Source organism: Armigeres subalbatus, chromosome 2, assembly GCF_024139115.2.
Source record: "Armigeres subalbatus isolate Guangzhou_Male chromosome 2, GZ_Asu_2, whole genome shotgun sequence".
In the NCBI taxonomy this organism is placed as follows: domain Eukaryota; kingdom Metazoa; phylum Arthropoda; class Insecta; order Diptera; family Culicidae; genus Armigeres; species Armigeres subalbatus.
This window is the reverse complement of record NC_085140.1, coordinates 150,768,807-150,795,005: the sequence shown is the minus strand read 5'-3', so window position 1 is coordinate 150,795,005 and position 26,199 is coordinate 150,768,807. Positions and strand designations below refer to the sequence as shown.

General features: G+C 39.3%; 2 protein-coding genes across 2 annotated transcripts in view; one reads left to right on the top strand and one right to left on the bottom strand.

Annotated features, from left to right (window-relative positions):
• LOC134211017 (BTB/POZ domain-containing protein 6-like) overlaps positions 1-26,199 on the top strand; it is a 103,966-nt gene that overhangs the window by 11,778 nt on the left and 65,989 nt on the right. The window lies entirely within an intron of this gene.
• Positions 13,271-26,199, bottom strand: part of LOC134211016 (protein qui-1) — a 267,806-nt gene continuing 254,877 nt past the window's right edge. Inside the window, exons 20-23 of the mRNA XM_062687537.1 lie at positions 24,172-25,246; positions 23,548-24,107; positions 23,410-23,488; positions 13,271-14,993 (exon numbers count right to left, since the gene is read on the bottom strand). Of these exons, the coding sequence (XP_062543521.1) occupies positions 14,977-14,993; positions 23,410-23,488; positions 23,548-24,107; positions 24,172-25,246 (1,731 nt within the window). The 3' untranslated portion in view covers positions 13,271-14,976. The remainder of the gene's footprint in view (positions 14,994-23,409; positions 23,489-23,547; positions 24,108-24,171; positions 25,247-26,199) is intronic.

Genomic DNA, 26,199 nt, shown 5'->3' with positions numbered 1-26,199 from the left:
AGCATTAAACACCTGGTTTCTTGATTGAACAAGGCCAAACAAAATATCTCCATAATCAAACAATGGAACTAAGAGAGATCTAACCAATTGAACTCGGATATGTTGGGGAGTACAATGTCTCAGTAAGACAAGCGAGTGTAAAGCATTATAATTTTTACTGCTAACGACATTAACCTGGGATGTCCAGCTTAAGTTAGAATCCATCATTAAGCCAAGATTTTTGACTACATTAGAATATTCAAGAATATCGTTACCCACTCTTATTGATGGTACATTCACAAGAACGGAACGACAGCGATTTTCTATAAAAACGGGGTTCCGGTCAACGAAGGACATAAAATTCTCAAAAGACCTAGAAGTGCGCACGTGAATAATACTAGAAATTCGAGGTTGTGAAAATTTTCCCTTATGGTGGTGATCATTTTTATAATTTTGTGTTTTTCTTCAAATTCAAGATCAAGTTGGCACAAATTTGTTTAAATCAAATGGTAGTAATCAATGTAAAGTGAACCAAACCGCGGACTGTTATGGCAGCCTATAATTATTGAGCACCTGAACGACTTCGAATTGGCTGATGACGGTGCACTCCTCGCTCAACGACCTCACTCATCGACCTTGCCGAGCGCTCCTCTTCGGCAGGTTTAGTTATCAACGTCAACAAGACCAAAACGTTGGATGTAAACACGGTGACCCCTTCCTGTTTCACAGTAACCGGGCAACCAGTGGAGAATGTTGAAAGTTTCCAATATCTTGGTAGCCAAATGGCGTCAGACGGCGGTACCAAGATCGACATAGGCGCACGGATCAAGAAAGCAAGGGCTGCCTTTGCGAGTTTAGGAAATATCTGGAAAAACAGGCAGATAAGTGAACGCACCAAAATACGAATTCTCATCTCTGACATGAAATCTGTGCTGTTATACGCTAGCGAAACATGGTGTGTATCAGTTGAGAACACTCTACAGCTGCAGGTGTTCATCAACAGATGCCTGCGGTATATAATTCGGGCCTGGTGGCCTCACAACTGGATCTCAAACAACGATCTCTCGTCGTCGAGCGATAGCAACAGAAATTCGGGATCGGAAGTGGGGCTGGGTCGGCCACACTCTACGTAGAGGCGGAAACGAAATCTGTAAACAAGCATTAGACTGGAACCCAGCGGGACATCGCAGCAGGCAGACCCAGAGGCGGTGAAGCCTCAATAAAGAAATGAAAGAAGTCGACCGAAATCTAACCTGGCAACAGGTTAAAGTGATAGCTGGAAAACGCTCAGGATGGAGTTCTTTCAAGTCGACCCTTTGCACCACCGGAGATGTACAGGATCCATAAGTAAGTACGTAAATGTAAAGAATAATATTCTCTGGTTAGTGTGTTCAAAGTAAAAGAAATTGTAAACAAATTCTGGCCCGAATAGTGAACGAATAGTGAACGTGTATGAGTGTCGCCTAAGGGACAGTTCAGCGAGTTGATGGCTGAGGATCATACTACCGACGCTCCGTTGTTATAGTGCCCTGCATCCTACCTTGGTGTAGTCGCCATCTTTGAAAATCGAGACCTTTGATCGATAATCCGGTTGCCGATCGAATGTGTGGACAGGAATCGTTCCACCGGCGATCTGTCAGCACACTACTGTCAACAACGGCTACATTTTCGCCCAATCCAATCCCAACCGCATAACCCACACTCACACACAGGCCCGAAGTTGGACCATCGAGCCAAGATAGACACGTCGACCGGGACCTTGTGGTCACGGCTGCTTCAACGCTGAGGGGTACGCCCGAAGCCTGTGCTCAGTCATTTCTTCCTGGGAATCGCAGGGACCACGAAACCACATTACGAACTTTCGTCGTTCTATTGTCCCGTCGCTCAAGGAGTCGAACCCGCTGGCGAAATGGACAAAACGCCAACAGCAACACAACTCTAAACATTGAAGAAGACCATTAATCGCATGCAAGCACCAAATCTGTGATGTCTCTGTAATAAAACCTTTATAAAAATGAGATAGCTTCAATAGTAGCCTATTATTTGAGGAGAGCAACCCCTCAATTATAAGATTTCTCCACCTTTGTTGTTCGCCTCTACTCGGGTTCAAATAGGAACTGCTCAGGCCTCGTCCTTCGTGTGATTTTTGTGTATTTAGTTAATTACTCCTGTGTGTTGAAGTTTGCACACTACCACTCCGACAATGCCATTTCTATGGGTAGATGTTTTAGTACCTTATGTATCGAGTTCAATCTCATTCTTGTCCAGGTTTATATGTGGAAGAACAGTCATTCAACGACCCTCAGATGTCCTCACCCTTTGAGCTAGCGAGTTAAACCGAGTATGATGAGTATTTAGTTATGTCTGGTATCCACACACAGCTTCATCAGCAACTGTGCGTACCAGTACACTACTAAAAATCCTTCTTTTTCTTATTGGCATTACATCCCCACACTGAGACAGAGCCGCCTCGCAGCTTAGTGTTCATTGAGCACTTCCACCATTTTTGTTACCATTTTTGCATTCGTATATCATGAGGCTAACACGATGATACTTTTATGCCCAGGGAAGTCGAAATAATTTCCAATCCGAAAATTGCCTAGACCGGCACCGGGAATCGAACCCAGCCACCCTCAGCATGGTCTTGCTTTGTAGCCGCGCGTCTTACCGCACGGCTAAGGAGAGCCCCTACTAAAAATCCACACATATTTATTGGCAAAAATCCATAAATTTAACTTATGATGTATATCAGCGCTCACATAACCATTCTCCACGCGCACTACTCATAAAATATATATCCAAATAAACTTTATGTGTGGTCTCGAATTAGCAATGAATCGCCTGCTTTGAGCGTGCTTACAGCGGCACACTAGGAGTTAACTTTCTGAAATCAGTATGGCGAAAGGCATCTAAGGTTCGATTTCTCAAAATTAAGCACTTTCATCAAAAAAATATTTGGTAGGTATGGTAGCGGACACCTTCCTACATAATCGGTACCAAATAGTTTTTCATGAAAAGTTTCTTATTTTGAGAAAACCTGCGTTAGATGACTTTCGCCATACAAATTTCTGGCGGTTAACTCTTGCTGGCTATTTTGCGCATATACTATAGCGCCTGGATGTGACAGCGGCAGGTAGAAAATCAGCCACTGCCAATAATTCATTATTTAATTTATGTGTGGTTCTATAGCGATTATATTATGGTGGAGCTATTGCAAAAATTTATAACGGCGACACATATATCTTATATAGATATTTTTGGCAGTGTAGTCACGTACGACCACGTCAGGTCCCATCCCGACTACACAGTTAGAATTTCTGTGTAAATTTACGTTTATTTTGATGCACATATTTGGAGCATCAAAATACATCTAAAATTATGTTAGCTATTAAATTTACATCGCTTTAAAATTCAATTCAGATCGTTGAATTTCACACGTTCAATATGACAGACGCGTGTAAAATAAAATGAATGTTAAAATCAATAGACGACAACCTTTGATTCCCCCATTCCTAAATTCAATCAAATTATGAATTGAACAACATTTCGTTTCATCATTTTTAATATTTTTATTCCTCGCCCAATACAAATCATAAATATACAAAATTTCATTGAATACATCTATCCGTTCAATATGGTATGTGATCCGACAAACTGTTGCATTTGCATAAATCGGCACCAACATTTCAAAAGGGCGTAACTGCTTTTGTAAACAAAAGCTTCTCACGTCGCTGGTGAGTTAATTTGAGCCCACACACGGAATGTAATTCCACTGATAAGTGATAAGCCCACCAGAGACGTGAGAAGCTTATGTTTACAAAAGCAGTTACGCCCTTTTGAAATGTTGGTGTCGAAATATTCAATTCGTAGACATTCACGAAAATTCTTACGCAGAAATTGAGAGCTGCGCCAGGCTAAACAAATTGGCTGCAAAATAAGCAATCGATTACTTTTGAGACATTAAATAATATTCACCAAAATTAATCTTACCATCCACGTAGTTGCTCCGCTGTTTAAGTAAAACTGGTTCACTAATATTCGGTTTCGGAACACAGTACAGGTGTTCCACGGTACACAGTTAGAATGTTTGTGTAAATTTACATTTATTTTGATGCACATATTTGGAGCATCGAAATACATCTAAAATTAAGTTAGATGTTAAATTTACATCACTTTAAAATTCAATTGAGGTCGTTGAATTTTACACGTTTGGCTTGAGGGGGCATTTAAAATTACATGAATGTAAAATCCAACGGACGACAACGCCCGCTCCCAAATACAATTAATCTTAAAATTAAATGAAGTTTATTTTTTAAGTGTTTTATTTTACGCTTAAATTATATTTACAAATATTTATAATTACATCAAATATATCAACTGGTTCAATATGATATTGAGTGACCCGATTAACACAGGCAGGAATACTATCCAAAACACATCCGCACGAGCTCTGACTCCATGTTGTTTTAATGTACATGGGTTGACATTTACACGATCGTATAAAATTAAAGTTTTATTGATGGAAAAATAAATCCTATTTGATGTATCTATACACCAATTGAAAAATCAGTAATAAGCCGTGTAATTTTATATCTTTTTCAATGCTCTAAATATGTGCATCGATTTTGATGTAAATTTCAATCAAATGACAAATTCAGGTACTGTGATGTTACACCTTGTCCTGTTTACATGTCGTTGAAATTTAATCATTTTTTTCTGTGGCAGTCTTACTTCAACCGTTCAAAATTGCTCTGCAGTCCTTGATAGTAAGCACGCTGGGTAACACTTCTATAAACCATTGCACACTGTGGATTTTCAAAAGCAAAAGTTCGTGCTAGTCAGACCTCTTTGAGTTTTATTTTGCTCCAATACCCCTAAAAAATTATAATATTACGATTAAACAGAAAAGATTAGAAATATGAACATTCTCTAGATAAGGACTTAAAGTCTTTTGCAGCGAGTCATAAGTCTGTTAGAACGTCATGCATATTATCAAATAAGGTACACTGGGGGAAGTGGAAAAGGAAAAATCGATAGTGCATGTTTGAATTAGTGTAAAACCAGTTTAAATGATTTAAATGCGTTCAATCAAAATGGGCTATCAAAAACAGTCAATCTTGCACCAACTGTGCGGTAATTCATACCATTTTGGTCGCTTCAAATTTGTGGAAAAAGATTTTAAAATTAGGAGTTGTTTTTCCACTTACCCTAGTGAGATGGGGTAAGTGGAAAACCCATATTACCTTCACCTTCAATAGTGATGAGTGGTTACATATAACTAAAATCAATACGATAATTGCTCTGAGTATCTTTTGTGGAATAATTTCATTACCTTAACGGAATAGATCCTCAAGGAATTCTCGTAATAGCTAGGGGAGGACTGATTTCGACTTCTCGAACACTAAGTGTACGTAAAGTCTATATGTTCGCCTCAAAGATGAACTTTTTAAAGGAAAAATGGGACTTACAGGGGTATAAACTAATCAACTTAGTTCAACGAATTGGGATGATATCTGTATGTGCGTATTTGTATGTATGTGTGTGCGCAAAGCACGATAAAAATTATAAGCTATTCTTAAGCACTTGTTCCTAACCAATTTGTTCGTAAAAAAATAGCATTCAACGGCGAAACTTGTTATGAACAAAAACTAATGTGAATTATGCAATATATTTACCTATCAGTGCTATTTTTAACTTTCTTACACATTTTTTTTATATGTAAAACATGTGATAGGCATCAATACCGATAGGTGGATTAATCAGGCATTTTCTCATTTATATGAGTCCAATCACCACTGAAATCAAAAAGATAACAAAGAAGGAACATATTAAGCTTCACAGCTATCGAAATAAACCATGGAGGGAAGAAAAAAATTCCGTTTTTAGAACATTATCCACTTCCCCCGCAGTGCTTGAGACCTGGGGTAAGTGTAAAATCTTTGAATCATTTGCTTTCTTGGTACAAACCACTACCAATTGAATGGGATTAGTTTAATTGTATTAGAATGGTCACCTGTGATAAAAATTCACTTGAAAAAAGAACAATTGGTACAAATAAGAATTGATTTTATGAATGCAAAAATCAACTTTTCGCGAAACCTAAAATTACAGCTCAACCGATAACCGTGTTAGTGTATGTATTATACAATTTTCAACATAGTATTAGTGTGAGCATCAACGTATATTCTTGCACAATGTTATGATGTGGTAAAAACTGTAAAGTATGTACAATTTCAATTTTTCGAGTCAATTTTTACACTTACCCCCTTTTTCCACTTCCCCCAGTGTACCTTAACTAAATTGGTAATTAAAAATGATGTTGCACTAAGAAACTATTCTCTTCGTTCAAATAGAACACATTTTTCTTTCAACAATATGGACTAGAGTGCTCAATACCTTATCAGGCGCATTTTTCCTAGAAAACTTTGGAAAACCTACCGGGAAAACAGGGACAAACCAGGGAATGTATTTTGTCGGCTAGAGTGGTCACCCTGCCTCAAGGATCAATTCTTTCAAACTCTAACGATTGAGAAACCACCAATCCAGAAAACAATGATGCCTTACGGTATTTATTGCGGGCCCTGGCTTCCGGGGTACCCTTGTTTGCTCGGTTAACATTGTTGCTCATTACTACTACTACACTGAGAGTGCTATCACGACATAATACATTCGCACGGTATTCTTCTGGTTGTTCACGCAAACGGACAAAACATATCTAATAAACGGGTGCAGGTGGTGTACTTTCAATAATTCATTTTTGTCTGAACGCTGTGCTGAATGAACCGTATTCGTATGCCTTATATTTATTACTAATCGTAAATTATCTAACTGATTGAGGTTTATTTGCACCTACAGTTGCACACTGGAAAATGTCGTCAGGTTCAAGTGGGAGATTAGCCCAACTAGAGTTGAGTGTTCCTCAATAGAAGAAACACTTAAACTATGGCGGTTTTTAAATTATTTTATAGCCGATAGTCAATATAAACAAAATATGAAAACCATAAATTATGAATACAGCATTGTAGCACAATAGGATAAGTATTTGAAGCACTGATGATGATAAGGCTTTACCTTATGAAGAGCATTTTATTGAATCAATTCCATAACAAAACTCTACAAACGTAGGAAAGTAGTTGGCTTTCGTTTAACGACAGTGATTGGTTTGAATATCTTGTAGTCTTACAGCGAACATTTCTCTATCCCGCTGTATTCTTCGCGAGTCTATATTAAAGTCGGATCGTATAAACAGGTATTTGAGGGTTTTGATTTTTTGTTTTCGTTAGAAAAGGATCAACAGACAGAGTGATTGTCGGTGCTATAAAAGGTTCACTACTTTAATTCTAGTGTCTACATTCTTGTTAAAATCTGTTCATTTTTTATTCTTATATAGATAGTCTCACAGGTATTTGGGGACATGTTCACAGGTCAACTATAACAGCGCTTACAAAGATGGATAAAAGGGATTTATGCTGATTGGGACAGTTGACACTGACCCATATTATTATTTTTTAGACACACTACATCATTCTACCGCTAGTTTTAGATGTTTCTAATCAATTGCCACATTTATTGCTGATAACATGCTTATCGATAAAACACGCCGCTCTTCTATATTCTTGGATCGCATTACAGGTGAATTTGGTTGATATTGTTATCTGTTGTTCAAATTGGGTTGTATAAACTTGTATATGAAGCGTATATCAATTTGCAGTTCTACTATTGATTATTTTTCTAGGTATGTATTGTATTTGTTTTAAGACTTGCGTATTAATGCTGTTATCCTGCTGGTTATGTGATTCATTTGCTAATCGTCTGCTCAGAAATAGAAACTTTGCTCTGTTTAGTCTAATATGCATTTGCATTGTGATCGAAAAAATGAACTTTAGTTTATAAAGTCAATATAATGATTTATGTTTGCATCAACAAGGCACAGTATAAAGAAAACGCGTTGAAAATCTGCACCACTTGTAGACATTCTGCGAGTTTTAGTTAACTCCTCTTGAAAGAGAAGGTCCGCCTTCGTAAACCGGTGCTGACTGTAGGTTAGAAACAATGAAACCATAATATCTGAGGTGGCACTTTGTAATGAAGCAAGAATAATGCTAAATGCTGTCATAAACAATAAACTTTATTAAAGAAGGAACCAATAGTCCGCATATCTATGAAACCGATGTAATGTATTCGAATCTCAATGAAACCTATGTAATGTATTCGTAGGCATATGCATGCACAATGTTAAAACATTTGGTTTGATAAACGGTCAACGTATTTAAGAGATATACACCGGATCAAAGGTAGGGATACATAAAAATAGATTCGGTGTTTATGAAAGGACTTCCCGGAATTTAAAATATGCTAACTGAGAAAGCGTGCAGTAATTACGTAAGTACGCAAGATATTTCGAATTGACTTTTAGACCATATTTATAAATGTATGATTTTGATCTCTTATGAAAATGATTATTGTGATGGCACCTTTGCTCAGATTGTTTCTTGACATTAAATAAGACAATGATATGGAAATAATGATAAGGTTTGACAATGGATGAGGAAATCCAATAGAAGGGACACACAATGGAACGTTCATAAAACACTGATCTTATACAGTAGGTAGCAGCTGGATGTACCTAATTCACATAATTTTCGATTTCAACCATTCTGGTTAATTTCGAGCGCAGCAAAAAAACAAACCATCAGGAAAATGCTACTTCGATACACTCTCACTTTCGTCTACTCATTGACTGAGTAAAATTGTGTTGCTGTCTCTTGTTTTCTCAAGGAAATTTTTCTCTGTTTCCGTCAAAAGTAGAGCCACAAATAGTTTTGAGTTGTCCCGCTTATGAAGGCAACTGATTAAACATTGTTTGGGTAAAAATGAAAAAGCTACACAATTTTACTCTGTTACTGAGCAGATGAAAGTGACCGTGTAGTTTTAAGAAAAGTAGTCCGTGTCGTGGTGATTTAAGCAGTGAATGCTTTGATATCATGAGACAAGATGAATACACCACTAGGTGTTCCTATCTGCCAAATTCACTATTCAGCCATCTTGAATTTTAGTATGGGAGAGCCAGCCGGTTTGTTTTCGTTTTGCACTGAAAATGAACTTTTCACCCCCGCCTTCTTCTCTTCCACAAACTTGGTAGATTGAAGCACCTAGTACTGTATTCATCTTGGCATGAGATGTTTATACTGCGAATCAGTTCTGCCATGTTTATTTAAGCTCTAAAAACAAATACAATTTAAAATGTTGTGTATTCAGAACCTCATATTTCTTGGGCATCGAAATTGCAAATAAACTGGCCAAACTGTTTCGCCAGAGAAACCGAATGGAACACCGACGAAACTTGGATAAAGGTAGTGAAGCGAAGAGAAGCCAAGGTTGCGTTAGAACGTTCAAAACCCAGAGAAGCCAGATTTCCAGCCTGCTAACGATACTCGGTTCTATAGAAGGAAGTAAATCGTCGTCGCTCATATCTACAGGACAAATGAGTGTGAACGGAAGCTCTCGTTTATGAAGTTATTCAGAAAGAAAAGCAGAGAATTGATGTCTGCGCTCTTCGAATGCAAACAGTTCCAACAATTGCATCCGCATCGCACAGCAGCAGTGTTATCAGTGTTTGTCTAACTATCCGAAAAAGATGTTTGCCGTGCTTTTGGTCCTTCGGATCGGATCATGCAAATCTTGCTAATCAGAAGGCAAGGCAAGTTCGTGTACGGTCGCAGTGCCGGTCGAGGAACTGTGGTAACAGTATCCTTCGCAGTCAGTGAGACTGTTGGTTTCGAGTAGTTGACTATTTCGTCGTTCGTCGTTTCGGTCGGTAGCAACGCAGGTACCATGTCCGAAACAGTGCTTCGGCGCACGTCAGTCTTTGGACTTATTTCATACATATGCTGTATTCTTTAAAAAATCTGATTTAAATAGCAATTCCGAGGAACTCGTGAAGTGTAGAAAACTCAAGCAAACTACCGTGCGTGTGAAACTAGAGAGAACAACGCTCTACGTGTTTGAATAACTGGCCAAACTTCCAGCTGGTCCTGTACACATAAAGGATATTCGAAAAAAGAATACTAAGAAATAATTTAGAATTTCCCTAATGAATTCCTTCAGATGAAAATTTATTAGGATACTTCTTCGGAATTTCTTTCTGAAATTTCTCCAAAACTTCCTTCAGGAATTTCAATGGAAAATACTTTAGGGATTACTTCGGAAACTCCTTTACGGAGTCTTCAGGGAATTTCTTCAGAAATTCATTCCATTCGAAAACTTTTTTAGGAATTCCTTCGAAAATTTCTTTAAGAATTCCTTAAAAAATACCCATGGAAAATCTTTCAAGAATTTCTATAGGATTATCAACGGACACTGAAATCCTTCGGAATTTGATTTGTGATTTTTTTAGAATTTCTTTTAGGAATTTCTTATAGATTTTTTTTCTCAATTCTCAATTTCTCACAGAATTTCTTCGGAAACTTTAAGAAAATATTTTAAGTATTCTTTCGAACTTTCCCTCTGAAATTTATTTAGAACTATCTCCAGGAATTCTTTCCGAATTTCCCATAGAAATTCCTTCAGATATTCCTCCGGAAATTACTTTAGCAACTCTTCCAGAAATTTCTGTAGACCTTCAAAAATTTATTTTAAAATTCCTTTAAGAAGTCTCTCGGGAATCTCTTCAGAAATTCTTTTGGGAAATCCGACATTTCCGACCGTTGTTTTAGCGCTTTTTTTTAATTGAGAATAAAAATAACATTCAAATACCTTTGGAGATTTCTTCGAAAATTCCATTAGAAATTCCTCCAAATTTCCAACTATTTACGAAATCATGTCTATAGGAATTTTGTATGGCTTACTGAAGGAATTTCCTTAAGACTTCCTGGAGGTAGTTCCAAAGGAAGTTCTGAAAAAAAAGCCTTTCCGGAGGGTTTCCTGAAGGAATTCCTAGATGAATGTCCAAATAATTTCCTGGTGACTTTTCCAAAGAGATTTTCAAAGAAATTCCTGGAGGAATTTCTGACTCAATTCGTAAAGGAATAACCGAAAGAGAACCTGCAAAGATTTTCGAACAGAATTTTCAAACGAATTTCTGAGAGAATATCTTAAGGTCACATACGAGTTCATACGGAATTTGTTGGAATTTAGTTTGGGTTAGGTTCGAGAAGCAGAGGTTCGTCTTGGTTAACGAGCTGCCAATGTTATAGATAAAAGAAAGCAACTGATGGAATTTCAAATTGGATGTAGGAAACGAGATTTTTAATTAATTTCCAATTCTAGCAGCTACTGCTAGAATAGTCAAGTTGAAGGTACAGTATAGAAATGGAAACGGTATGGAAGTCCATTTCCAATTCTAGCGATTGCTAGAACATGACAAATAGGGTAAATCACTACTTGGGCCTATGGATCCGATTCCCGGCTCACTGCACAAAAAACTAATGATTTATACTGTTTGGAAGCCGTAGGTTTATGATTGATAATTTTAAATAAAAGCCTTTTATTTACCTAGCACAATACTCAATATTCTTAAACCATTTATTTCACTCCTAATCGATCCAATTATAGAAAAAAAAAGTAGATTTCAAACTTTTATTCTTCGTTGCAACACAACTGGAGTGATCCTTTCCAAAACTTTTTACAAAATGGTATCATCAAATAAACACTCACCTGAAAATCGTCACAGTGCTCGATTCGATACAACCATTGCTTTAAGCTGTTTATCACCACACAATAATGGTAAACTCACGCACTTCAATCTTTTCTATTTGTTCGTTTCACTAGAACTTATATAAACATATTAGAATACATTTAAAAATGTATCCTCAAGAACTTCTAACCGTACAGTGCTGCCAAAAGGCGAGGAGTCTTATTCTAGTATGAAGATAATCCTTCATCGTTAATAGGAAAACTGTCTAATACGTTGACGCTTTCATGTTATTTATAATTATCTCGATTTCAAAAAGTAAAAAAATATTTTTTCAAGTATTTGGAAGGAATTTGGATGAGTGAATATATCTTCTCAAACAAATAAAAATTATTATGAAAAATACCATCTGGCATCACGTTGTCGTAGAACTTGCATATATTTGTTTGCGTCACATTTTCTACCGTCCCGAGAGAGAGAATGAGAGTAAAATGTAGAGAGATTGAGTAAATGATTACGTATATTCTTAAGGGAATACGGGAAGCACGAACAATCATCAAATCGTCATAATTTTCATCATTGAATGCTTAATTTTATTTCTACAACAAATATGATTTTGAAAAAGCATCAGCGGCGCGTGCTTACTCGCCATCTACATGCTGATACATTTACAGTTACATTAAACAACTAAAAACTGTAATACGCCGCTCCAAAATTACGAGGTGATAATGCTAGAAAAAGACAAAAAATAGGAAAAATAACACTGTGTGTTGTGCTTCCCCGAGTCACCTTAAGAATTCTTTGGAAATTTACTGCAGGAGTTCTTTCGAAAATCCTACAGATTTTTTTCGCAAATACCTTAAATAAATCCCTAGGAAATACATTCAGGAATTATTTCGATAAGTCATCAAGAAAGTCATTCTAATGTATACCTTCAAAAATTCCGTCAGAAATTTGTAATGGTTGTAATTCCGTCAGTTGTAATGGATTTGACGCGCCCTTCCTCAATAATCCATTCCTCGGAAATCTCAAAAAGGATCGCTAATCTATTTATTAGTCTGTTTGATTATGCTGTTGAAAGTAGCAACCCTATAACCAGAGACTGGCGGAGTGAAAAACTGTCGAAATGGCAACGTATGAAAAGGTGTGATATCGTGGAGATAATACTGGTATCACTTGAACTTTTTGCTTGACTCTTATGGGTGAAAAAAGTAAACAAGTCGATTTGGAACCGCTTTTGACGGTTCGATTGGAAACAAGATGGCATCTTTGCCGATCTCTTATTCTAGTATTTCTAGTTGAAAGGGGATTCTCTTTATCCCGCAGGCTTCGCGTAAGTGTCTCTGCTTACGGGTGCACCACCTGCGTTTTTGCTCTCCTCACAGCAGTGCATTGAAAGCAGAAAGGTAATTAAATTCGAATGTAGGACTATTGGATGGAGTCGTATGTAGAGCTAGACTCAAGCCAGGATGGTGGATAACTACATATGTACATAGGGGGAAAGACGGCTTTGGCAGGTTTTGTTCTATTATTGGCAGGGGGTTTTTGTCGACCAAATTTTATGAAATCTGGCCACAATATTCTTCGCTATGCAAAGAATGTTTAGGCCAAATTTGAGCCTGATCAGTCATAAAAAACCCCCTGCCAATAATTGAACAAAACCTGCCAAAGCCGTCATTCCCCCTACATACTTTTAAACATTTGTACAAAATTCCTTCGAAAATTATTTTAACAATTCTACTGGAATTTTTCCAGGTACCTATTCCATAAGACATTCCATTCCCTCGAAAATTCATCTAGAAACTCCTTCGGAATTTCCTCCTATTGCCTTATTATAAAATCAGAACCCCAGTTTCTCCTTAGGCTTTCTTGTTTGTTTCCAGATTCTTGAAGAAACAATCCAAAAACTGTTTCAAATTTCCTTTCAGGTAATACATTATATAGGGACACGGCAGGTATTTCCGTCCATCGTCGTAAGGGCTAAAACTAATGAAAGCAACGTACATTTGCTAGAACTCCACTATAGCAGAACGTTTCACCTGAGCTTACGATTTGGTACGTATGAGTTTTACAAAAAAAAACGTCTCTTTTATTGGTTTTCGAGACTATGACGAACAGACGAAAATACCTGCCGTGTCCCTATTGTGTGCTTATGTGTCTCTGTTCTTCATCGTTTCACAAGCTCGTTCTTTATGTTCGTGAAGAAAATATTTAGAAAATCTTTCAAAGTAATGCGTTCTGTTATTTTTTTTTCAATTTCCCGTGGTAATTTCTACTTGCATAGAATGTTACACGGAACTTAAAATATAAAAATCCTACAGTATTTTTTCAAATAATCGGTGTTCCAAAATCTTCTCAGAAATTTTCCGCCAAAATTTAAAATTAATTCCGTTCGGAATTGAAAATTACATCCCAAAATAACACATAAACGAAGAAGGAAAAAAAAATATTCTGTCCACATCATCAAATGCATATTTGACAACGTAATGATTTCATTTCAACTCAGCACTATTCAATTTGCCGACGCGATGTGCAAGAAGTTATGTTTTGTTGAATTTTCCTATAATTTATTTTGTTGTTTCCATAGATATTTGTGTTTGTTGTCTCGTCCCATATACCTACTTTGCCTATTACCTCGTCTCTCTTACAATGGTATTCCTTATGCAAAGTTTTACTTTCATGAACACATCCAGTTAAAGTTAAAGCATCTATTCAAATCCTGTCCCGGCGCTAGCGTATGAACATTTCTTATGTACGTAATTGAAATCCACCGACCCTTAACGTCTATCACTTAAGCATTTCAGAGAAGGGGAGCATCAGTTGGGGCTTGATAACAACAACAACAACAACAAAAAGGGTGGCACTCTGAGAAAACAAAAACCCGAAACTGGATCCAATCGATAACGTCATCACAAAACGTTGTCCTTACATATTTCCAATAGTGTACATAATTCACGGCCTTTTTGTGAGCTTTTCAATTTTTGTTCGTTTGTAGTACTATAAAAAGTTTTGCGATTGCGTTTTGTTTTTTTTTTTCGGATGCCATTCGACTCGCACACACGCTTTACAGCGAGAAGGTGGGTGGATCAACAGTTAGCGTTTGCGAGCTTTCCGCCGAATGAGTGGCTGCGTCCGTTTGAAGCAGGGGAGAAAGCTTACTCGTGTTCGCCTGAACAAACTGATACGGGAGGGTGGTGAATAGGGTGGGGAAGAGCTTTTCCAGCTTTGCACTGGCGCTGTAGTCGATTTATAGCGGAAATCTTCGATGGAATGTTGGGATTTGAAGCACACTGACATACTCGGCGAATCTATAAAACTTGTGAAATTGATTTAGTATGATGGTCACTTAGTTGCTATTTCAACACTTAATCCGCTAGAACGTCTGGAACGAAAAGTTCGAAAAGGAGTATTAGTCGTTTCTTGATGTTAAAAATAACGCAATATTGAGTCCTTGAGTTGAAAAATCTATTCTAATCTAAATTACTGTGAAAGCTATAAACTGGAATACTGTCAAACTTGAATTATATACTAGGAAGAGTGAAAATATCTCAATTCTACTTACATGGTAATAAGCGTAAAATACTTCTACTAACTACATACTTCTCAGAACGGTCTATGCTATAAAATGTAATTCATACGGAAACGAAACATGCGAGAGAAGGGTTTAATAAAATTGAATTTAATTTGCATTTCACTAGGCATAATATATAAATTACTTTACTTATGCATTGTACGTAACACAAGCTGGTAGGTGGTTTAGAAGAAATGCTAGTTCTTTGCTAGAGGCTGCGGAACGGAGTGGAAGCGAGCAAGTGGTTTGATTTGCAGTTTTCAAAGCCAATTATAAAGTTAGTTAGAGTTGTGAATTTTATGTAACCAATCATTAGTTTATTAGAATAGACAAGTGACGATACAATGCTAAATATGGTAACTAAGCAATTAGTGAATACGGTGAGATAAAGACCACGCTGGAAGAAAGCCGAAAAGCTTGTTCGAAGGAAGTTTGTCCATGCTTTTGTTGTATTAATCGTTTTTTTCGCTACAGCTGATTGGATGTAAAGAGTGGGCGGTAAACGTTAGAATGTGCAGTTTTTTCTTATTATGTTTTTTCTTTTGATGTTTAGTATTCCATTATTCACATGAAATTGTTATTTACTGTTAGCCTGGCAAGATATTTGAATATGCACCTGAGCAGGAGCAACGATATCGATAAAATAAGTTGGTATGAACTTGCCTTGCATAAAAGGTAAAATACCAGAAAATAATTTCAAAAAATCATATGCAAAATACTTCACTATTAGGTGTCTCAAATTTATGGAAGGCAGAAGGCGAAGATGAAAAATTCATTTTTAGTGCAAAACGACAACAATCTCGCTGGCTCTCCATAATATCCTAGTCCATAATAAAATCCAAGATGGCTGTATCGTGAATTTGGAAGATTGGAACACCTAGTGGTGGAGTCAGCTTGGTATCAAAAACAGAATTAGGTGTTATTGAGTTATTTTTTGCTGATCGGGCAGTGTTGAAATAAACTCAAAAACTTATATTTAAGAATGATTCAAATCAGGCGCTATCCACCCGCTGACTCATAGATCAAAACATCGTGCACGATTTATAAAATCCGTTAAAATCTTTGCATTAATTTAATAAATAAAGCTGTTATAACTTCTGTTCTTTCGTATACTATTGGGCGATATATAATGTTTCCATATTTCAACAAACAAATAATTGCACCACGATACATTTTTCACGAATTTTGAGGCATAATAATGTTTTGCCAAATGAGTAAATCGTTTCGATTTAGCATGAGAAACATAATCACGATAGTTGCCTGCATCACACAGAATTTCGCTGGGACACAAACGGTCGCCAATTGACATTTGAGAATAGATTACTATATTATCCCAAATCCCGATCAAATTTACCTTCTTCCCATAACACTTACAAACAAAAACGAAAAAACATCTTTGAATTTCTTCAAACGTTTAGCTAACCGTTTCTCCTATTTCTTATTAAATGCAAGAATACTACAAGATCTCTGCTTTTAGTAACGCAGTATTTACGTCGAGAATACACTTCCGAATGTTTTTGTTTTAAAATTCTGAAAATAGCTCCTAACAGTGTTGTTAATAAGTTAGTAAGTTAATAAGTTAAGAGGTGTTTAAATGGCAATCTGCTCCGATACGACAATACTTCAATGTGCAGTTAAGTAAACTTTGATGGAGGAATGAAAACTGAGTCAAATATGGGACACCATGATATTTTACGCCGACTGCAATGCATCGCGTTGTCGATGCCTAGGGAAGGTGATTTTCTGGTAATGTGTCCCCAGTGAATTAGACAAGTTGATATAATGAACTTTTGTAGAGTCGTTGACGAACTACGATTAAGTTGACCAAAATTTGTCAAACATCTCCATACAGTGTTAGAACTTTAGGAGCGACAACAGAAACCTTTTCATAACAGATATTATAGGCAGCTTAAAACTGTAAATTTATTGAACAGCTTCTCTATTAACTTTGTATGTGAAAAGTGAGTAGTGCGAAGTGGGTAGTACTCACTACTCACTTTTTACAGCGACAAGTGAGAAATGAGGAGTGAGAAGTGAGACGTCTCTTAAAGTGAGAAGTGAGAAATGAGAAGTGAGAAGTGAGACGTCTCTCTTCTCATTCCTAATTTCTCACTTTTCAAATGAACTATTCGGCCAAACGACCTATTCGGCCAAATGACCCTTTCGACCAAGTGCCTCTCTCGGCCAAAGGGTAAGGGTTATTTGGCTGAAACCCATTCGGCCGAAAGCCATTTGCCACTAGGCCGAACAGATCATTAGGCTGAAACCCATATAGCCGAAAGGGTTGTTTGGCCGAAAGAGTCGTTTGGCCGAAAGAGTCGTTTGGCCGAAAGAGTCATTTGACCGGAAGGGTCATTTGGCCGAAAGGGTCGTTTAGCCGAAAGAGTCATTTGGCCGAAAGTGTCATTTGGCCGAAAGGGTCGTTTGGTCGAAAGGGTCGTTTGACCGAATGGGTCTTTTGGCCGAAAGGACCATTTAGCTGGAAGGGTCATTTGACCGAAAAGGTCATTTGGCCGAAAGGACCATTTAGCCGAAAGGGTCAGTTGAGGGTCATTTGGCCGAATCGATCATTTAGCCGAAAGGGTTATTTTGCCGATAGGGGCATTTGGCCGAAGGAGTCATTTGGCCAAACGGGTCATTAGGCCGAAAGGGTAATTTGGCCGAAGGAGTAATTTGGCTGAAAGGGTCGTTTGGTCTAAAGGGTCATTTGGCATAAAGGGTCATTCGGCCGAATAGGGCCGAATTGGTCATTTAGCCGAATAGTTTATCTGAAAAGTGAGAAATTATGAATGAGAAAAGAGACGTTTCACTTCTCACTCCTCATTTATCACTTCTCACTGTCAAAAGTGAGAAGCGCAAAGTGAATGGTGTGACACCTGACTATTCACTTTGCACTTCTCACTTTTGACAGCGAGAAGTGATAAATGAGGAGTGTAAAGTGAGACGTTTCACTTCTCTTTCCACATTTCCCACTTCTCGCTGTCAAAAGTGAGTAGTGCGAAGTGGATAGTGAGACATCTCACTACTCACTTTTTACAGCGAGAAGTGAGAAATGAGAAGTGAGAAGTGAGACGTCTCTCACAGTGAGAAGTGAGAAATGAGGAAAGAGACGTCTCACTTCTCAATACTCATTTCGCGCTTCTCACTTTTTACAGTGAGAAGAGAAAAATGAAGAGTGGGAAGTGAGACGTCTCTCTTCTCATTCCTAATTTTTCACTTTTCAAATGAACTATTCGGCTAAATGGCCTATTCGGCCAAATGTCCATCTCGGCCAAATCACCCTTTTGGCCAAATGACTTTCGGGCTAATGACCCTTTCAGCCAAACGACCCTTTCAGTTGTCGATGCCTAGGGAAGGTGATTTTCTGATAATGTGTCCCCAGTGAATTAGACAAGTTGATGTAACGTTGAGTTGAGTTGATGACCAAAATTTGTCAAACATCTCCATTCAGTGTTAGAACTTTAGAAGCGACAACAGAAACCTTTTTAAAGCAGATATTACAGGCAGCTAAAAACTGTAAATTTATTGAATAGTTTCTCTATTAACTTTGTATGTGAAAAGTGAGTAGTGCGAAGTGGGTAGTACTCACTACTCACTTTTTACAATGAAAAGTGAGAAATTAGGAGTGAGAAGTGAGACGTCTCTTAAAGTGAGAAATGAGAAGTGAGACGTCTTACTACTCATTTCGCGCTTCTCACTTTTTACAGTAAGAAGGAAAAATGAAGAGTGAGAAGTGAGACGGCTCTCTTCTCATTCCTAATTTCTCACTTTTCAAATGAACTATTCGGCCAAATGACCCTTTCGGCCAAATGCCCCTCTCGGCCAAAGGGTAAGGGTTAAACCCATTCGGCCGAAAGCCATTTGGCCGAATGCCACTAGGCCGAACAGATCATTAGGCTAAAACCCATCTAGCCGAAAGGGTTGTTTGGCCGAAAGAGTCGTTTAGCCGAAAAAGTCATTTGGCCGAAAGGGTCATTTAGCCGAAAGGGTCATTTGGCCGAAAGGGTCATTTAGCCGAAAGGGTCATTTGGCCGAAAGGGTTGTTTGGCCGAAAGGGTTGTTTGGCCGAAAGGGTCGTTTGGCCGAAAGGGTCGTTTGACCAAATGGGTCTTTTGGCCGAAAGGACCATTTAGCCGAAAGGGTCATTTGACGGAAAGGGCCATTTGGCCGAAAGGATCATTTAGCCGAAAGGGTCATTTGACCGGAAGGTTCATTTTGCCGAATCGATCATTTAGCCGAAAGGGTAATTTTGCCGATAGGGGCATTTGGCCGAAAGGGTAATTTTGCCGATAGGGGCATTTGGCCGAAGGGGTCATTTGGCCGAACGGGTCATTAGGCCGAAAGGGTAATTTGGCCGAAGGGGTAATTTGGCCGAAATGGTCGTTTGCTCTAAAAGGTCATTTGGCATAAAGGGTCATTTGGCCAAATAGGACATTTGGCCGAATAGGTCATTTAGCCGAATAGTTTATTTGAAAAGTGAAAAATTAGGAATGAGGAAGAGTGAGACGTCACTTCTCACGCCTGATTTATCACTTCTCGCTGTCAAAAGGAAGAAGCGCAAAGTGAGTAGTGTGACACCTCATTACTCAGTTTGCACTTCTCACTTTTGACAGCGAGAAGTGATAAATGAGGAGTGTGAAGTGAGACGTTTCACTTCTATTTCCACATTTCTCACTTCTCGCTGTCAAAAGTGAGAAGTGGGTAGTGAGACATCTCACTACTCACTTTTTACAGTGAGAAGTAAGAAATGAGGAGTGAGAAATGAGACGTCTCTCATAGTGAGAAGTGAGAAATGAGGAGAGAGACGTCTCACTTCTCACCACTCATTTCGCGCTTCTCACTTTTTACAGTGAGAAGAGAAAAATGAAGAGTGAGAAGTGAGACTTCTCTCTTCTCATTCCTAATTTTTCACTTTTCAAATGAACTATTCGGCTAAATGACCTATTCGGCCAAATGTCCATCTTGGCCAAATCACTCTTTTGGCCAAATGACCCATTCGACCAAATCACCGTTTTGGCCAAATGACCCATTCGGACAAATGATTTTCGGGCTAATGACCCTTTCAGCCAAACGACTCTTTCAGTCAAACGACCCTTTCAGCCAAATGACTCTTTCGGCCAAATGTCCCTCTCGGTCTAATGACCTGATGACTCGGCCTGATGACCCTTTCGGCCAAGTGACCCTTCCGGCCAAACGACCCATTCGACCAAATAACTTGCGGGCTAATGACCCTTTCGGCTAAACGACGTTTTCACCCGAATGGCCCACTCAGCCAAATTACTTTCGGCCTAATGATCTGTTCGGCCAAACAACTTTCGGCCTAGTGGCATTCGGCCAAAGGGCTTTCGACCGAATGGGTTTCGGTCAAAGGACCCTTCCCCGGTTAATGGGGAAGCGCCATAACCAGTATAACGAAAAAATAAATTTCCACATACTATTTTGCATGCAAACTTGAAACGGTTTGTGCTAAATCAGTTTTAATCCAAACGAGCTGAAATTTTCCGAGGACACTCAGAACATGATACAGAATCAGATAAGCGTTGTGGAGCAAAATCGATTTTTGAACCACCTTAATACACACATACACATCACCTCAGTTTGTCAAGCTAAGTCGATTGGTATATAACACTATGTGTCCTCGGGCTTTCTATAAAAAAAATATTTTTGAAGCGAATATATAGCCTGTCGGTACACTTAGTGTACGAGAAAGGCAAACACATTAAAATTCTGAATTAATTCAATCAGATAAAGTGTTGCTTAGAACATTGTACTAAATTATTAACAAAACAGTTTTAAGATATTATTTTTAAATAATGAATACCATACGTCATACACTTGCGCCCCACTGTATGCATTGATCTTCGGATAATTTAAATAAGACATCTTACAACATGTAGCCTGGGTAATTACCAAGGTTTGGGAGGATGATGTTCTGCCGCAGGAGTGGATGGAAGGTGTCATGTTTCCTATCTACAAAAAGGGCGATAAGCTGGATTGTACTACCCTTCTACCGCACAATCACATTGCTGAACGCCGCTTACAAGGTACTCTCCCAAATTTTATGCCGCCGACTAACATTAATTACAAGAGAGTTCGTGGGGCAGTACCAGGCTCCACCACAGACCAGGTGTTCGCCATACGTCAGGTATTGCAAAAATGCCGCGAATACAACGTGCCCACACATCATCTATTCAACGACTTCAAAGCCGCATATAATACAATCGATCGGGACCAGCTATGGCAGCTTATGCACGAAAACGGATTTCCCGATAAAATGATACGGTTGATCAAGGCGACGATGGATAAGGTGATGTGCGTAATTAGAGTTTCAGGGGTATTCTCGAGTCCTTTCGAAGCGCGCAGAGGGTTACGGCAAGGTGATGGTCTTTCGTGTCTGCTATTTAACATCGCTTTGGAGGGAGTAATACGAAGGGCAGGGATTGACGAGTTTGTATTGGTGGTGACGAAATCGAGGTGGTTGAAGAATTCGTATACTTGGGCTCACTGGTGACCGTCGATAACGATACCAGCAGAGAAATTCGGAAACGCATCATGGCAGGAAATCGTACGTACTTTGGACTCCGCAAAACGCTTCGATCGCTTCGAACGCTTCGAATAGAGTTCGCCGCCGTACCAAACTGACAATCTACAAAACGCTTATTAGACCGGTAGCTCTCTACGCATACGAGACCTGAACGATGCTCGTGAAGGACCAACGCGCACTGGGAGTTTCCGAAATGAAAGTGCTGCGTACCATCTATGGTGGGGTACAGATGGCGGACGGTACGTGGAGGAGTGAAACCACGAGTTGCATCAGCTGTTGGGAGAACAACCCATCGTTCACACCGCGAAATTCGGAAGACTGCGGCGGGCCGAGCACGTAGCCAGAATGTCGGACAGTAATCCAGTGAAAATGGTTCTCGACAACAAGAAGGCGAGGTGCACAGCGGGCAAGATGGATCGATCAGCTGGAGGACGATTTGCGGACCCTCAGCAGACTGTGTGGTTGGCGAAGTGCTGCCATGGAACGAGCTGAATGGAGAAGACTTTTATGTATTGCACAGGCCACACCGGTCTTAGTCTGGTAATAAATAAATAAAAACAACATGTAGCCTAATATTGAGTTAAAAACAAATGGTATTGAATGTTTCTCGCGTGATTTTTGAAAACGTCGTAAGTCCAAATGAGAGACTCTCTTTCATTACGCTCTCTTTTGCTAATATCTAGGCTAGTTTAAAATTTGTTGCAATATTTTCACCTCAGCACACTAGACAAAGCTATTTTCTTCAGATCGATGCTGGAAAATCCAATGTAAATGTTAGTATGGCTTCGTAATAATCGAAAGAGAAAGTAAACAAAGAGAGCCTCTCTTTTGGACTTACGACGTTTTCAAAAATCACGCGAGGTTTCACGATTGCAACGATATCCTTGATGGTTTATGTGACCCAGAGTGCAAGTAGACGGCATTACGAACTTCCTTCATTCTACATGAATTATATATAGCATTAGATTTCCTATTATCAGAGGAAATATGTACACAAATTTTGTGTAAAACAACAGAGATCTTTTCATTTGACTTAGATGTATGTATACCCATTATACGTCTTCCACCACCATTAGCAGCAGAGACGCGTTTTGCACCAACATATTATACAAATTCAAATTTATGACCTTCAATTGATCTGTTATTCGATGTTCATTTTGCAGTTTTAAACAAAATTGCTAAAAATACTTTCCTTTGTTGAAAAAAAAGCCTTATCCATCTATTGCATCAAACAGGACTTATAATTGCGTCGCAGTCGTGCTTCGTTGGTGAACGGCAAATTTTCGATCGATCTGGATTGCCTTCGCATGTAGGCCTTACTTTCACATTCCGGACTTTGCTGGACATGCTTTCGGCGCGCATTGCAATACAAGCTACCGAAACTGGTACAATTACCAAAGAACGAGTGCAGATCGGTTTCGGTGGATGACAGTTTGAGCTTTCGGCGGCTGTCCACGCAAGGACCCCCGAAAGTAACATCGTCGTGCGGGACTGTCGGGGCCGGTGTTGAATGTTGCTTCTTCAGCAACAGAACTTCCCGCAGTAGATCGGGATGGTGTTGGTGGCTTTGGTTGTGGTTTTGGTGGTGGGTGAAGGATGAGTGGAAAAAACTAGAATAGTGCCATGCATCTACTGGAAGCGAAACAGGACGCATTGAAATAAATTTATTCCTTCTTGACGTACCTGCGCGTTCTTCCAGGAACTCATCCTCGTCGGATGATTCGATACGGTCTTCCACCAGGGAAGACTGCCGCGAGAGGGACTGAAATGAATGAACAATTTTCAGATAATTAACCAAAATGGTCGAAGCTTTATACAAACCGCATTCACACGTCTTCTTGGCGGGGATCGTTTATTCCACAGAGCCTCCAGCTGGTCAAAGTGTTGTGACTGAGCCAAAGCAGCTTGCTCTGGACCGAGGTTTTGCTGTGATTCCGTGTTCTTTGTTTCTGCCAACTTGGAGATTTCCTCCATACTGGCCGATACTGAGAAGCGCCGTTTCAGTCTTTCATCCACCTGGGCCATCATGACCGATGATGTCAGGTGAGCGTACTTCTTCTGCCAGGTGTATGTATCCAGGGAAACTTCCTTCTTGAGTAGTCTACGAGCTGGCCGCTTGGGACCCGCCGGTCGTAGATCTTCGACATCCCGTGCGGGGGCTGAGTATGTTGGGAGCTTAATGTATGACGCAGGTGAGTTATGCAGGCAGATGATGGGAAGACACGAGCTGTCTACTAATTGAACAACAATTCTGGAGCATTCCATGCTGATGTCGAATCGAGTAAACTGAACATGCAACTGAAGCGATGTCAACGCCAACCCACGTTTCGTCTCCCAAACAATCAGAGTTTTGTCATCACTTCCAGAAACTGCCGTTGTACCTGTACGCAAAAATATAAGAAATCGTTTTTACAATCTAGATTATATTTATCAACCATGACTTACCGTCGGCCGAAACCTTCACGCAAGTCACTGGACCTAAATGACCCGCAAGCGTGTGAATCTCCTCACCGGTATGAATATCCCAAATGATTAGATTGGAGTCTTTCGATCCTGATATGACTTGACTCTTATTATTAACGGAAACTGCTACACAAGTAACTGCGTCAGTATGACCGACCAAAACTTGTGCTAGTTTTCCTCCGGACGCTTGCCACACCTTCAGCGACATATCCTTAGACCCAGATATCAAGTACAAGGAATCAGCAGTTATAATGAAACACGTAATTTCCCCGGCGTGCGAGACCAGGAACTTTTCATCTTCTCTTGTGAGAGACCATATCCGCAAACTTGTATCTCCATTCGTACACACGGCGAATTTCATATTGTTCGTGACAGCTAAGCACTTGAACGGACCTTGTACACTTTGGAGAATTGTCCCTGAATCCGCCATCCACACGAACAGACAGCTTTCTCTGTCCGCAGAAATAATTCTTCTTGAATCCATCAAGAACGTCACGGTTGTGACAAACGTGTTATGGCCTTTGAAGGTTGCCGTTATTGTTCCCTGAGCCAAATTCCACACATTTACAGTCTTATCCTCCGACCCCGAAGCCACAAATTCACAGTTTGGTGCGAAACTAACGCACGTTACCGTTCCGCTGTGTCCTTCGAGTATCGCCGTCAATTCCGGAGTATTCAGCTGCCATATTTGAATGCATCGACTTGATGCAACCGCCGCCATGGTCGAGTCTCGTGAAACGTCGAAGCAAATCACCGGGCTGGTAGCAGCCGCCAGAGCAATACGGCTCTTGGCAATTTTCTTCATAGTCTTCTTCTTTTTCGGGAAGAAATTCACTATGGAATCTTCGTTTCGGAAGGAGTAAAACGTTATTTTGTTCCCGCCAGCCGTTATCAGATAATCATCCTTGGCCATGATGTACACCGCCGTTACTGGGCCAGGGTTCGGCGGAAGCGATCGTATTACTCGGCCGGAGTGCATGTCGAAAATAAGAGCACGTGTGTCCTCACCACCAACGATGGCCCGCTGGCTATCCATGGCGATGCAGAGAGCTCGAACCTGAAATATTGAAATAAAAATGATAAGTGAAACGAAACATTATTCAACGAAGCAATATTTTTAGCTTTATGAAATCCCAAAAAAGTAAGGGAACGGTTTGGCCCTTCATCTCATAGCTCCCATTTCCATCCCATCAAACACAAAGCAATGAAAAGGTATTTGCATGTTATTTATTTTTTTGTGATTTTTTCATCAGTGACACGCATGATTGGTTTAGGATTGATCCAATCCAAATCCAATCCAAATCCAATCCAAATCCAATCTAAATCCAATCCAAATCCAATCCAAATCCAATCCAAATCCAAATCCAATCCAAATCCAATCCAAATCCAATCCAAATCCAATCCAAATCCAATCCAAACCCAATCCAAATCCAATCCAAACCAATCAAATCAATCCAAACCAATCCAAACCAATCCAAACCAATCCAAACCAATCCAAACCAATCCAAACCAATCCAAACCAATCCAAACCAATCCAAACCAATCCAAACCAATCCAAACCAATCCAAATCAATCAAATCCAATCAAACCAATCCAAATCAATCCAAACCAATCCAAACCAATCAAACCAATCCAAATCAATCCAAACCAATCCAAACCAATCCAAATCAATCCAAACCAATCCAAACCAATCCAAACCAATCCAAACCAATCCAAACCAATCCAAACCAATCCAAACCAATCCAAATCAATCCAAACCAATCAAACCAATCCAAATCAATCCAAACCAATCAAACCAATCAAATCAATCAAACCAATCCAAATCAATCCAAACCAATCCAAACCAATCCAAACCAATCCAAATCAATCCAAACCAATCCAAACCAATCCAAACCAATCCAACCAATCCAAATCAATCCAAACCAATCCAAACCAATCCAAATCAATCCAAACCAATCAAACCAATCCAAACCAATCCAAACCAATCCAAACCAATCCAAACCAATCCAA